This window comes from Sitophilus oryzae, unplaced genomic scaffold (genome assembly GCF_002938485.1).
Source record: "Sitophilus oryzae breed Bouriz unplaced genomic scaffold, Soryzae_2.0 scaffold_684_pilon_pilon, whole genome shotgun sequence".
Taxonomy (NCBI): domain Eukaryota; kingdom Metazoa; phylum Arthropoda; class Insecta; order Coleoptera; family Curculionidae; genus Sitophilus; species Sitophilus oryzae.
The window spans coordinates 1,312,646-1,326,056 of NW_022147289.1; the positions used below are offsets into that span (position 1 = coordinate 1,312,646).

Genomic DNA, 13,411 nt, shown 5'->3' on the forward strand with positions numbered 1-13,411 from the left:
AATGAAAAATAAGAACTCCCCTATTTTTTTTTTTGCTGGTTTATCAGAGAACTAACAATATTTTATTTTTAGGGTCGTCTAATCAGTTTAATATTATCTATAATAACTATAAAATTTAAATTTAAAAATTAAAAACTTTTTTAAAAATTTATATATGCTTATATCATGATAAATTTTATATATGATCGAGAGCTCCACAGAGTATATATCTCTGGAGCTACTGAGCTACATGATAAGTAAATCCTTAGTTGGTCTGTGGTCATTTATTAATTAACTATCTGTGGTCATTTTACGTTTTAAATTTGTAGGTTATATTTTTGAAAATGCTCGAAATTTATATTTAAAAACAAATGTTAATAAAACCCAATAACAAATTAAGTTTTGTATTATTAAATAAAGTAAATAGATCTAATATAATTATAAAATATGGCAGAGCAATACAAGTAAGGCTGTTACTGAATTTTTATTGCATTTTTCATATAATACAATGTTTTTTTAGATCTCTTCATCCGGCTAAATATTATCGGGACCATTTAAAACACGATATTCGACCCGATGGCCGAGAACTTTCAGATTTCAGACCTGTGGTTATTAACGTTGGTTCTATAAAAACTGCCGATGGTTCATCAATTGTTAAAATTGGAAATACCACAGTTGTATGTGGTATAAAAGCTGTGAGCATTTATATCTTTGTCTCATAGTATATTTAACAATTTTACACATATAACTTGTAGCTTACAATTACTTATGTATTTGTTTTTATTGTAATTTTTAGGAAATATCTCGACCTAAGGCAGATGCTGCAACAAAAGGTTTTTTAGTTCCAAACGTAGAACTGTCTCCAGTATGTTCCTCCAAATTTAAACCCGGTCCTCCCAGTGATCAGGCACAGGTTTTAACTCAGATTATTGCTGATATTGTAGGAAATTCTCAGTATGTTCATTTGTATTATGGTTTACTTTATTTTAAATAATAACTCTTTAATTTTTTTAGATGTATCAATTTAGAAGAGTTGTGTATATTTCCAGATAAAATAGCATGGTGTCTTTATGCTGATTTAATTTGTATAGATTATGACGGTTCATTAATTGATGCTTGTGCCTTAGCCCTAATTTCATGTTTGAAAGTTGGTAATACTTTTCAAATGTTGTTTATTTTTTATATGTTTTCATACATAAATGATGTTTTAGTATCTTTGCCAGAAGTGTCCTATGATCCAAGTTTAGATAAGCAACAGGTTAATTTAGAGAAAAGAACGCCAATAAATGTAAATTCTGTGTTTGTTTCAACAACGTTTGCAATCTTTGATGAGTAAGTTGAAATTATTTTCATAGATATACAGCATGATCCGAATATTATAGATTGAAAAAAGGCGCCAGGGTTATCCTGAAAATTTAGCTCACTATTAATATAAATTTTTATGAGGCAAATTCGTTTCCAAGCCATATTGGAAACTGACACCATTTTTTTTGATCATAAGGTGCTGAATGCCGAATTTTTTTGGCTAGTGGGTTTTAAAAAAAAATGAAATAAAATTTCCTTTCCAAAAATACTTTATTGCCATAATCTATCAGTGACGTGTTTTTTGAAATTGACCATTTTTTTGTCTAAAATTTCTGCACATTAGAAACTCCAAAATTTGCAAAATCACAAATTATTTATTGATTCTTTTTAAACAATAGCATATACAGGGTGAATTAAATCAGAGTGATTTATATTTTCCTTCTCTGTGAGAAATGGAACACCCTGTATTTTAAAAAATAAAAGAATGTATAAGTTTATATGAAATAAACTTTTAGTCATGTGATTAAACTTGACTGGTACAGCATTGCCCACTTTTACATATTTTCTTTTAATCAAAATATTTTAGGAAACATAAATTAATTATAAATACATATATGAACAGTTATTATTTAAATCAACAAAACTCACCTTTTTAACAGCACTTAAGGGCCATAAAGTGCCATAACTACCGCTTTCCCGTTCAAAATATTCTATCTATGCGCTAAGTTGCGATGAGTTTTTTACGGCTATTAAGCTATCTTGTATATTTTACACTAAAAGATGTTCTAAAAAGAACAATGTTCGCCAGCAAGGCTAGTAAAAAATTTTGAGTTTAAAATATCACAACACAATTCGTTTAAACCAAAAACTCGTAATACAAAACTAAAGTGTCAAAATGAATGGCAATGTCAGGAAATAAATAAATAAATGTGGCAACTTGACATTTTTTACAGCAGAGCTACCACCTGAATCCCCAGCGGGAAATTTAAACTCCAGTTAATCAGCCCGGCGCCGAATATGTCCATGGTTGGCAACAAAGAATTTAAAAATCGCGCCCTCGATTACGTAACTAAAAGTTTAATTGATATCAAATATAGTTTTTTTACACCTAGTACTGAAAAATGGAAAAAAACAAATCATGTGTTTTATTATACCGTATGATCGAAAAAAAACGGCGTCCAGTTGGCTGGGAAATGAACATCAATGACATTTCCCATATAAATTTACATATAAAATGACAGCGATCTTCATTCCATAGCCATCGCTGACGCCGTTTTTTCTCGATCATACGGTATAAAAAAAACACAAATAATTGATGAAATGAAAATTACAAATCATAAAGTTTTTATTAGTTATTTTATAAAGCACAAAATCTTTGTTATGAAATTAAGTACAGGGTGGTCCATATAAAACAGTTGAGAATAAAGTTTTATCTAGTTTGGTTAGCCCTGTATATACGGAATATATACAGGGTGAGTGAAAACTAGATACCAATATTGCCTATTTTAATAGGATTAGTTTTGAAAAATACATTACCACAAAATAGGTACTTACTATCATAATATTATCTATAATTACTATCCACTGCAGCTGTGAGGGCCTATACAGGGTGCCCCAGAAATAAGTGGCAGTATAAGTCAACCCTAGAAACACGCCTATTTAGTAGTTTTTTTCGCGAAAAAAAAATTTTGAAAAATCGAAATTTTTTGACAACTTTTTTGGAATTTTTTTTTAGTTTTTAGTTAAAAAATAGAATTTCTTGATAATATGGCAACATAGGTATTAGATTAAATGTACAAGAAAGAAAATCCAGTGGTTCTCAAAATTTTAGCAAAAAATATATTTTTTTGGAATGTTTTCATAAAAATACAAAATTTTCCATAGCAAAAAAGTTACAGCAATTTGTTAAAACTGCACATTTTTGAATAACACGCCGTAACTCCGAAACGGCAATAGATATTAATGTGCGGTTTTCACTATCATGTTTTTGATAAAAACTGAGCTCCAGACACCGATGTTAGTTTTTGTCTATCTCCTATAGAAAAGGATGTTTCTCTTTAAAAGTGTCCAATTTGACCCACCCTGTACTTCCATTTCAAAATCCATTAATAATTAATCATCACTCAGTATTCGGGATATTGGATAGTGTATTTAATAGCAAATCTACTGAAAAAAAAAGAAATTTCAATTAAAAAAAAACAATTTTATTATTATTTTCAATATCCCGGTATTTTTACAATGTGCGCTACTATTTCTGGTGTATTTTATCAATAAAATTTGCGTCAAAATCTGTAATAGAAAAACTAAAGGTTTTTTTCTGGAACACTGGGCCGCCTTGTGTTTTTGTTTAATTTTAACTACGAAATGATTTTTTATTTTTCAGCAAATTAATTTTGGCAGACCCCACAGTCGAAGAGGAAAATTTGTGTACAGGCACATTAACAATTGTCACTTGTAACGATGAACTGTGTTATGTCCATAAACCTGGCGGAAGTCCGCTAGTAGATGAACAAATGTCAGACTGTATAGAGAAATGTATGAATCGATCAAACAGTATAAAGAAACTAATCAAGACAGCAATTTTAGAAAATATATGATGCCTCTACTATATTTATCTTTTATTTTATTCCTTTATACAAGCTGTCCCACAGAGCTGTAACAAGTCAGTTTTAAAAAGACTTAAGTCTTGAGGCTTAAGTAATTTCTAAAATCAAAATGATTTTTAAGTCTTTGATTTAAGTTATTTTATTTCAAGTCGTCATTTTTGTAAAGACTAAAATCAATATAACGTTATTTAAGTCGTTTTTATCACTTAAGTCTTTTATTTAAATCATGATGATCTGCAAGTTAAGTCAGTAAAATGACTTAAATCAACATAATTACCCTCAAGTCAAGACAACCAAAATTCAATTTAAGTATCTTTTTTTAAATGTTAATATTAATTTTCTTGTATTACTAAAGGATTGTCAATTAGCAATTGTTTTCTAAGTATATTATTAATTTATAGTAGATACAGATGAGACTAAAGCTTGATTTTCATGCATCCGTTGTCCGACGAACCGTTGATACGATTTTAATTTTATTGGTAGAATTTAAAGACTTTGATTGGTTAGAAAATAACGCAGTTTTTAAATTTATTGCATTTTCATGCCTCCGTTTATCGGATATACGTTGGTGTTATTTTATATTTTCGTTTCCATAACAATTTTGCTATTTTACTTATATTTTTATTAAGGTTAGATTAAATTTGTCAAAAAAGTGTCAAAACGTCCGTTATCGTATGAACGGGTCCGTTGACGGGCTGAAGAGCACCGTCGGACCATCGTATCAACGTATAACGGATGCATGAAAATCAAGCTTAAAACCACATAAAATAAAACGGTTTATTTTCAGAACTACAAATAAAAATAGTTTTTTTTATAAAATTTAACCGATTTTGTAGTACTTTATACAGGGTGTCACTGAAATGGTGTAAAAAAATCGGGGGGTGATAGTACTCCAAAAAATAGTAAAAAAGATCCCTATAAGTATTGGGCGGAAAATGTATATTAAGGGAGTTAGGGGCACTGAAAGGGTGAATTTAAAAAACGCTTGTTTTAAAATTGTAGGCTTAAAAAACGAGATAAAATTTCGAAAAAAAATCCTCTGCCATAAATGTTGACCCTAAATCAAATGGTGATACTGAAAAATTATTTGGAAAAGCGGAAAGAGTAGTTTTTGCATGGATAGATTTTTTTTTCATGAATAACTTTTTTGAGGTTATTTTTTTGCAAGATGGGTTCATTTTTTGAAAACTACATACTTTTTCCTAAAAAAGATACTCTTGTTACACATCGCCCAGAGCGATGGTTTTCGAGAAAATAGAAGACAAAGAGTTTGCTCTGATGTGTTACTAACTGGTTAATCAACATAAACTTATGAAAGTTATGGTTAAAAAGTTATCAAATAATTAATTAAGTTATTAAAGTAGTTATCAAATAATTCATTGAAAAATCAAAATTTCATGATTTTTAAAACATCTTATTGCTTTAAAAAACGAAATAATCCAATTACCAAAATTCCTTATTAAAATAATGCATTCCTTAATTCATTCATAGTAAATGTTCAAAGTGACCACCATTCATTTCAATGTAGACATCTGATCTTCTCCACGATCTGCGTAGATACCCTCTGGAATATCCTTGGTGTTGTCCGAATTTGATTGGAACAATCAATAATGCGTTTCCGTAGTTGCTTTTCAATATTAATCGGCACTGAGCAAACCAATTTTTTTTAAAACCAAAAAAGTTTATTTCGTTTTTAAAGCAATAAGATGTTTTAAAAATCATGAAATTTTGATTTTCCAATTAATTATTTAATAACTACTTGGTTCCTTTTGAACCGCCATAGCTTTCATAAGTTTAGGTTGATTAACCATTACAGTTGAGGGTTTGAACCTTTGGTGTTACACAGCAAAATAACTAAATCACCACAATACACCAAAACACTTTTACTTTTACACTGGACGCGCGTTTCGCTAACCATGTTAGCATCATCAGCAGTTCTGTATGGCTCTGACTAGGTTGGCTAGATTTTGCCACGCCCACTCGGTGCCCACTGGGCGAGTATATAAACGCTCAACTTGTAGAATGTACTTTAGTTTATAATCATCTGCTGATGATGCTAACATGGTTAGCGAAACGCGCGTCCAGTGTAAAAGTAAAAGTGTTTTGGTGTATTGTGGTGATTTAGTTATTTTGTTGATTAACCAGTTAGCAACCCATCAGAGCAATCTCTTTGCTTTCAATTTTCTCGAAAACCATCGCTCTGGGCGATGTGCATTTTCCACCCTATACTTATAGGAACTTTTTTTACTATTTTTAGGAGTACTATCACCCCCCGATTTTTTTTACACCATTTCAATGACACCCTGTATGTAGATATCCATTACAGATTGATGTGATTCGAATGTATGTCTATTAAAAAGTGGTGATGTGTTTTGATCCCTATGTAATACCGTATGGTGGAATAAAAACGGCGTCAGCGATGGCTATGAAATGAAGATCGCTATCATTTTATGTGTAAAATTATATGGGAAATGTCATTGATCGTCATTTCCAAGCTAACTGGACGCCGTTTTTTTTTCGATCATACGGTATATCGATGGCATAAGCTAAGGGCTGGAGGATTTTGAGGTACTTAATCTTCTAAAGTAGGGTCTTCATAACGGAGTCGGGAATTCTGAGAAGACTTAAATCCTTTTTTTATTGGCGTAATAAATTTAAATCAGAAATAATTTTCAAAAAGACTTAAATTTTAAGTCTCAAGTCAGTTTTCGAAAAATGACTTAATAAGTAATTAAAATGATTTAAATCAAAAAAATACTTAAATTTTCTGTGAGCTTGCAGCTCTGCTGTCCCATAGGCTTGGTGCATTCTCCGCCGGTGCTGCCACTATCGGAGAATACCGTAAACAGCCGAATAAACATAATACACGGATTTAAATAGTGGGTACACGAAAAATTTTGTTATATTATTTGAAAAGTGTTAGTAAGTGCATTTTGTGAAAATTCTAAAAAAAATATAAGATGTAAATCTTCATAATTTCAGAAAGTTTAACGTGTATTATAATTTATTCCTCAAGCTAATAAATAAAATGTGTATACCAAGATGTATATTAAAATATAATAACTATACGAATATGTCGAACATACTAAACTATAGTCTGTTCGACTACAGGATTCATGACACTGACAGTTGTCTCTGTCATTTTAATACACAGGTAAATGGTATTTGCTGTCATTTTTTGGATGTCGTCTGTTGGAATCTTCCCTGACTCACTGACAGACATAGAAGAGATACGAAGATGATTAAATTAGACAAAAGTTGCTCCTCCTTGTTGAATCCTACGTCATGTTTTGAATTAGATTTTTGACCGATATTTCGTTTTCGAGATACTTCCCTACCATCATCAACTTTACGCGTTTAACGAAAATAAAGTTATTTATTATAAGATCTATAAAGGTACTATACCGGATTGTTGCTCAATTGACTTTTTACCGCAAGAAATAGTTACTATTTTACATATAAAAGTAACAATTTCAATAAAGTTCAGTTGTAAAAGATACCTTACTGTAATATTTACTCCAAAAATACATTTATTCAGCTCTCTGAATTTAGATAATATCATATAATTTAGATAAAGAATAATAATGTTTTAATGCAATTATTAAAATAAACCGGACAAACTTCTAGTTTAGTTTTTTTAGTTTAATTCCTGATTTTATATGATCGAAAATCACCGATTTAAAATTTTCCGCTTTCGAAATGTCAGACAGCTCGATCGCTCATTGGCCGAACAAAAAGTACCGTCAGATGTCCTCAATGGATATTTTAATCTGTTTGTAAATAGGTTTTTCCGTAATTTTTTCAGATACAGGCGAAAATGGAACGTAAAAGAAAAGTTCTGAGTGGAAACTAGATAGTTTTACGTGTGGAATCAATCCCGTCTTCGTTTGGGTTTGTTTCGAGCTGCAAGGACATATTTTTACAGGGGCACATTGAGGTTAAGTTCAGCCCTGTGTAAAATGCACTGAAATCAAAATCTGTGATGTGGACTCTAAAAAGCTCATTTATTGTACGTTTAATAAAATATTCTTGCTTATTTTATTAGATTGTCGGTAGCGGTAGGTAAGTGGTTTTTGTATTATGGGATGCATTAAGGAATGACCTATAAAAATGATCAACAGTCAGTCAACTTTCTCTATGTTGTCACTTCTGTTATTATATTATTTTCAATACTTTTTTGTAAAACAGAAAAGTTATTAAGTATATTTAGTACTGCTGTCAGAGAACTACCTTTCTGATAATATTTTATCATTTTTAGATTTTGGTTACATTCATAATTCATTTTTGATTGTCAAAACAGAATCTGATATAGGATGATAATGACAATTTGTTTTCGATTATCTTTCAGAGATTTTGTTTTTACATTTATTGGGAATGAAAACATATTCTTTATACTAATATTTAAATTTCTTTTTGATAAAATTTTATTGTTGCTTAAGCATTCACTTTGTAACAATTGAGTTACAGAAATAAAATATACAAATAATACGAGAAAAGGATGAAAAAGATGTGCAGTTACTTACCTAGACATAGAAGAGAAGATTTAAATCAACCATTTATATTATAATCATGGGATTTCCATTAAAAAAATAATCTTGTTTGAAAATTTTAATTATATTTATTTTATTTAATTAAAATGGACCAATTTTTGTAGTAATTTCGTGTGAATCCATTAGACTTTTAGAAATTGAATCTATTAGAAAAGTTTATGTATACTAGTGACATAAATCCTTTGTTTGACAACCTTTACTACTAACTAGTTCCTTCTGATGTTAGGCTATATTTTCATTTTCGAGGAAATATAATCAACGTCAGAAAATATGCTAGTGTCACAAGGCTGTTTTATATCTTTTTTGAAACAGCTGTATGTTGATCAAGCTAACTTTTGCCTTCTCCAAATATCTTCTAGTTCTTTTCAAATTAAAAAAATCGATTTTTTGCACCGTGGCTAGACACTTATACATAATAAGAATTTTCATATTGTAATTGCAAAACATTTTCCGATGCACATCATCAATCATATTGACATTGACACTAAAGTCTATAAACCTAACGACTAAATTAAATTTTGGCAAAAATGTTTAAATTTGTTGTATAATTTACAATACTGAGCAGCTCTTTATTTGACTTTATAGAGCAAATGATTGTAACAGATATTTTATTTAGATTAAAGCTGCAAAAATTAGTTTACTCCGAATTTTATTATCGCTATGTTGGTCACATTGCGCCGTTTTCAGCAAGGTTGTCGTTTATTATTTTACAATTATCCTAATGTCAGTCATTATTTTGTATAATATTGTGTTGTTGTTGAATCTTTGTGAGTAATTCTCGTTTTTTTGCCTAATTTCATAGTTTTTTTTTAAAATTGTACTTTTAAGCACAAACAGTTCTTTTAAGAACTAAATTTTCGAGTTTTTGTATTGCATTTCTTGAAATTTGGAGGTTGAAAATATGCCGAAGCATTTAAACAGTCGAAGCAAAGAGCTTGTAGCTTCCCTGATAAATTATTTTGAACGAGAACGTGACAATAAATGATCCTTTATTACCCTTGACTGCAGTCAGAGAAGTAAGTTTGATTGATAAGCACATTATATCACTTTCAAAGTTAAGTTTTTATCAATGACTAAAGAATCCAAGGACAAATAACACCCGAGAGCAAATTGTGCCGATGTCACCAAACAGTGCCGTGGCCAAATGTGGCACATATTTTTCTTAACCTAGCTGTTTGAAGCAATATTTATATTTTTTGATAATTGTTTTGACTACGCCTATGGTGTATCATCCTAATTAATTACGAAAAAAACGTATTAAAATGTTAACAAAAGGTACAAAACTAGTATCGACGTATAGCACATATCAAGTACATATAGATGTTAATTGAAATTGAAGAATAATTATCGAATTCAATAAGAAAACACTAAAAAGTTGGAGTGGACTGATTTACCTATGAAACGTAACTCCTGGCTCTTTCTTATCGCTGCTGCTTTTACACTTGAAAGCTGAACAACTAATCACCATTGTAATAAAGTTTGTACAAAGTTTACTACACACGAACTATTAAAAATCGCTAAAATTGTCGCTGGTGACCAAATGATGACTCATTGTTTGCCACGAAAACAAAAAAAAGTGACAAATTCTGCTGCAGCCCGTATAGGGGCGTTACATGTCCTTATATTATTTAGTCATTTGTTTTTATTAAGTTCTGTGATTTTTTTGTTTTTTGTTTGTGCATTAATAGCACCACAGAATAGGTATCCTATAAGTATACAGATAAAAATCTTGTCCCTAATTCGTAGTACGAAAATTGTTTTTTATGACGATGTGCAAACGAGTAAAATTTTCTGTGCGCAAAAATAAACTCGCGTAAAATAACAATAAACAGCGTAAATAGAGAGATATCGCTAAACCGAATAGCGTGCATGGACGTTAATAAGGCCAGGTGTTATTTCCTTTACGTGAGGTGGTATTAACTCTCTTCATTTATAGTTATCGGATCGGAAAGAATTCTGTTCGCGTCGCGTCCGCTATTTAAACTTAACCTAACTTTGAATTTAAAACTTTGAAATTGTTTTGTGTACTAGGTATTTTGAAAACTAAAGTCATTCAAACTAAAGTCAAAACATTTCCAGTGCTTTATTGTTCAACGTCTGCCAGTGGGTTTAGGGCAACAAGCAACAAATTCTCTTAGAAGGGCTAAGTCGTCATCTGCTGTAAACCTAAGCCTCTTTATAGGTTCTTTAATATTGGAAGAGGTGGAATCCATATTTTCGGCCATATTTATTTAATTAAAACTAATCCCAGCTACTTAAATATCAAATTACCTAATAAATCTAAAGTAATAATTCAAAACAATTCAAACATAACCTAAAATAAAAGATCTCGCCGGCCGGCCCCGGTTGTCAAATACCCGCACATGCCCATTTAAGCAATTTTTAAACGTTATTTTGAAATAGCGCTTGGTGTAATTGATCCGCAAATTACGTCAGGCGGTAACGTTATTAGCGGGTGTTGCGTTAAAAATTGACTCATCGCATATCGTAACCATGATAAGGTACGCGTAAATACTGCATGACGCTATTCGGTTTTCCGATATCTCTCTAATAACTGTGCCGGTCAGGCGCTGTGCACAATTCTACAGGCCATAAGTGGGCGTGCTATATGTGCGCAAACTAGTAATCTAACTAGTGCCCGATTCCGAAAATTGGAACCACGAAAAACAATAAAGAAAAAACAAAGTTTATAATCTGTATAATCTGTGATAGCACCCTCTTAGTTGTTATTACCACTTTTGGCGTTGTAAGATGTCTTAATTAATAAATAAGTAACCCATAATAACACTTATAATACTCATAATCATAATGGACTAGTTTTTGCTAATATGTAATAAGTAAAATAAGCTAGAAAATAAATAAATCAATTAATCACTAAAATATTAGTTATAAAACGTAAAACTCTTAAAAAAATGATATAATAAATATGTTGCTTGTCAATTTTACCTCAAGATTCATCTCATAAATCCATCACAATCTGGCAGCTCTGTCGCCTTCGCTTGTCACTCAAAGTTGATCACGTGCATCGGAAATTGTTTTGCGATTACCATAGGTATTTTGTTAACAAAATGACATAGCAGGACTCTATTAAACATTATTTAGAAGTTACTAAAAATGGATTTAAAAAAATGACCTTAAATGGAACAAAAATGATTTTTTTGATACTTTAATAAAAAATATTTTAGGTTCTTTCAAGGCGATTGGTCAAGATGGAATGGAGGCTTTTATTTTAAGCGAGGCAAAATGTGGATTTCTGAATGCCGGTTTTAGTTTCATCCAATGATGCAAAGCCGGGAGGCAGCATGTGATGAGGGGGAAGTAAGTGTTTTTCTTTGAATAAGAAGAATATGGAAGAAGCATACCAAATCTTAGGTGGAGCGCGATGGAAAGCCAAAAATGCAATAATATACGGAGATGCCTGTAGATTGTTGCATTTTTGGCTTCATTTTAGATCACTTTACATAATCCTAAGATATGAGTAAATATATTTAATTTTTTTTCGCCAAATATTTCTCCGGCGAGCGCTTCGATATCGGGAGAAAAAAAAGCTCTTTCTTAGTCAGCCGCCAGCGCACCGCTAGCTGGCGAAAATGACAGCGCGTCGCCGTCTCCGACAAAATTTCACTTCGCGTAGAGGGTTTTAACAACAGGGAACATTTTTTCTTCCGGTTTCTACACAAAATCGGTTAGTCGAACTTTAAGTTAGATTAGGTTAGGTTGCTGGGGTTTGGGATCATATTTGATCCCTCACTCGGAGGCCTTGGGCCCATTGCGATACCCCTGTATTGTTTTACCAAACCTTCCTCTCATTCTTTCTTTGCGTTAAAGCACTTCCAGCTCTTTGCAAAGTTCCCGATGTCGCTGATGTTGGCTTCTGCTGCTTCCTCTAGTCCCTCCAAAAAACCTTGCCCTAAAGTTTTAAAGCGTCGGTATTCCAGTGCCGGACAGTGGCACATCAGGTGCTCTATGGTTTCTTCTTCCTCTCCGCATTCTCTGCAGTAGTCGTCGTCGGCAACTTTCCATCTTACGAGGTTTACCCCCGTGGGACAGTTTTCAGTGACGACACCTACAATTATGCGTACTAGGTCCTTTTTGTGCTCTAGTAGTTGTTTTTTTCTTTTTGCTATCTACCACTGGCCATAGTCTTCGAGCTGTAGCGCAGTCCTCACGGTGTTGCCACATCTCTTGCTGCTTGGCTTTGATGGTAGTTCCTATAGCCTCCTTCAGTGTGTTGATTGTCACAAGTGGTGGGTCATCTGCCACGACCTCTCCCCTGGCCCCGTCTTTGGCGAGTCTGTCTGCTTCCTGATTGCCCACCTGCCCACCACAGTGCTGTGGCCTGGCACCCAGCACAGAGTAGCCCCGCCCCGACACAGCCAGGACAGTGCTTCTCGGCATTCCATCACAGTTTTCGATCTCACTGATTGCATGGTGATGCTTCTTAAAGCGGCCAAGCTGTCAGAGTATATCACTATATCCCCTATTGGTCTATCAGCAATTTTCTCTCGTATACATCTAGCCGCTTCCTTTATGGCGTAAACCTCTGCTTGTAGAACATTACAGCCATCCGATAGCCTCAAAGATCGTCGGATGTCTAGTTTCTCTGAGAAGATGCCTATACCTGTGCCCCCTGAATTTGCGGAAGCATCTGTGTAGACTGCTATCTCGTGAGTGTTCATTACTCGGTTGCTTTCCCATTCTTCTCTTGTCGGGATGCGAATCTAGTCTAGCAGATGTGGACTCGTGTTCACCATGATTTTTCCTATCACTGGCAATATCCTCGAGTGACCGTAGTTGGTCCGGTTCCACAGATTGGATTCCCTTAATCTTAGGGCACCCTTAGCGGCCAGATCCTTCACGAGCCAGTCGATTGATTGCAAGTCCAGAATTGCTTCTAGCGCAGCTTGCGCTGTGTTGTTCCTTGCTCCAGTTGTACCTAGAGCTGCTAATCGCTGTACTTTTGTGAGGCTT

General features: G+C 32.7%; 2 protein-coding genes across 2 annotated transcripts in view; both read left to right on the forward strand.

Moving 5' to 3' along the window:
- The first annotated feature begins 71 nt into the window (after positions 1-71).
- On the forward strand, positions 72-3,892 carry LOC115888173 (exosome complex component RRP43-like). Its single transcript, XM_030907789.1, has 6 exons — positions 72-443; positions 500-674; positions 776-933; positions 994-1,130; positions 1,191-1,311; positions 3,668-3,892. The coding sequence occupies exons 1-6, from the start codon at positions 427-429 to the stop codon at positions 3,879-3,881; spliced, it is 822 nt and encodes a 273-aa protein (XP_030763649.1). The 5' UTR covers positions 72-426; the 3' UTR covers positions 3,882-3,892.
- A 3,746-nt stretch (positions 3,893-7,638) lies between these two features.
- LOC115888174 (transcription factor SPT20 homolog) overlaps positions 7,639-13,411 on the forward strand; it is a 75,692-nt gene continuing 69,919 nt past the window's right edge. The window contains exons 1-2 of the mRNA XM_030907790.1: positions 7,639-7,952; positions 11,626-11,758. Coding sequence (XP_030763650.1) covers positions 11,720-11,758 — 39 coding nt within the window. The 5' untranslated portion in view covers positions 7,639-7,952; positions 11,626-11,719. The remainder of the gene's footprint in view (positions 7,953-11,625; positions 11,759-13,411) is intronic.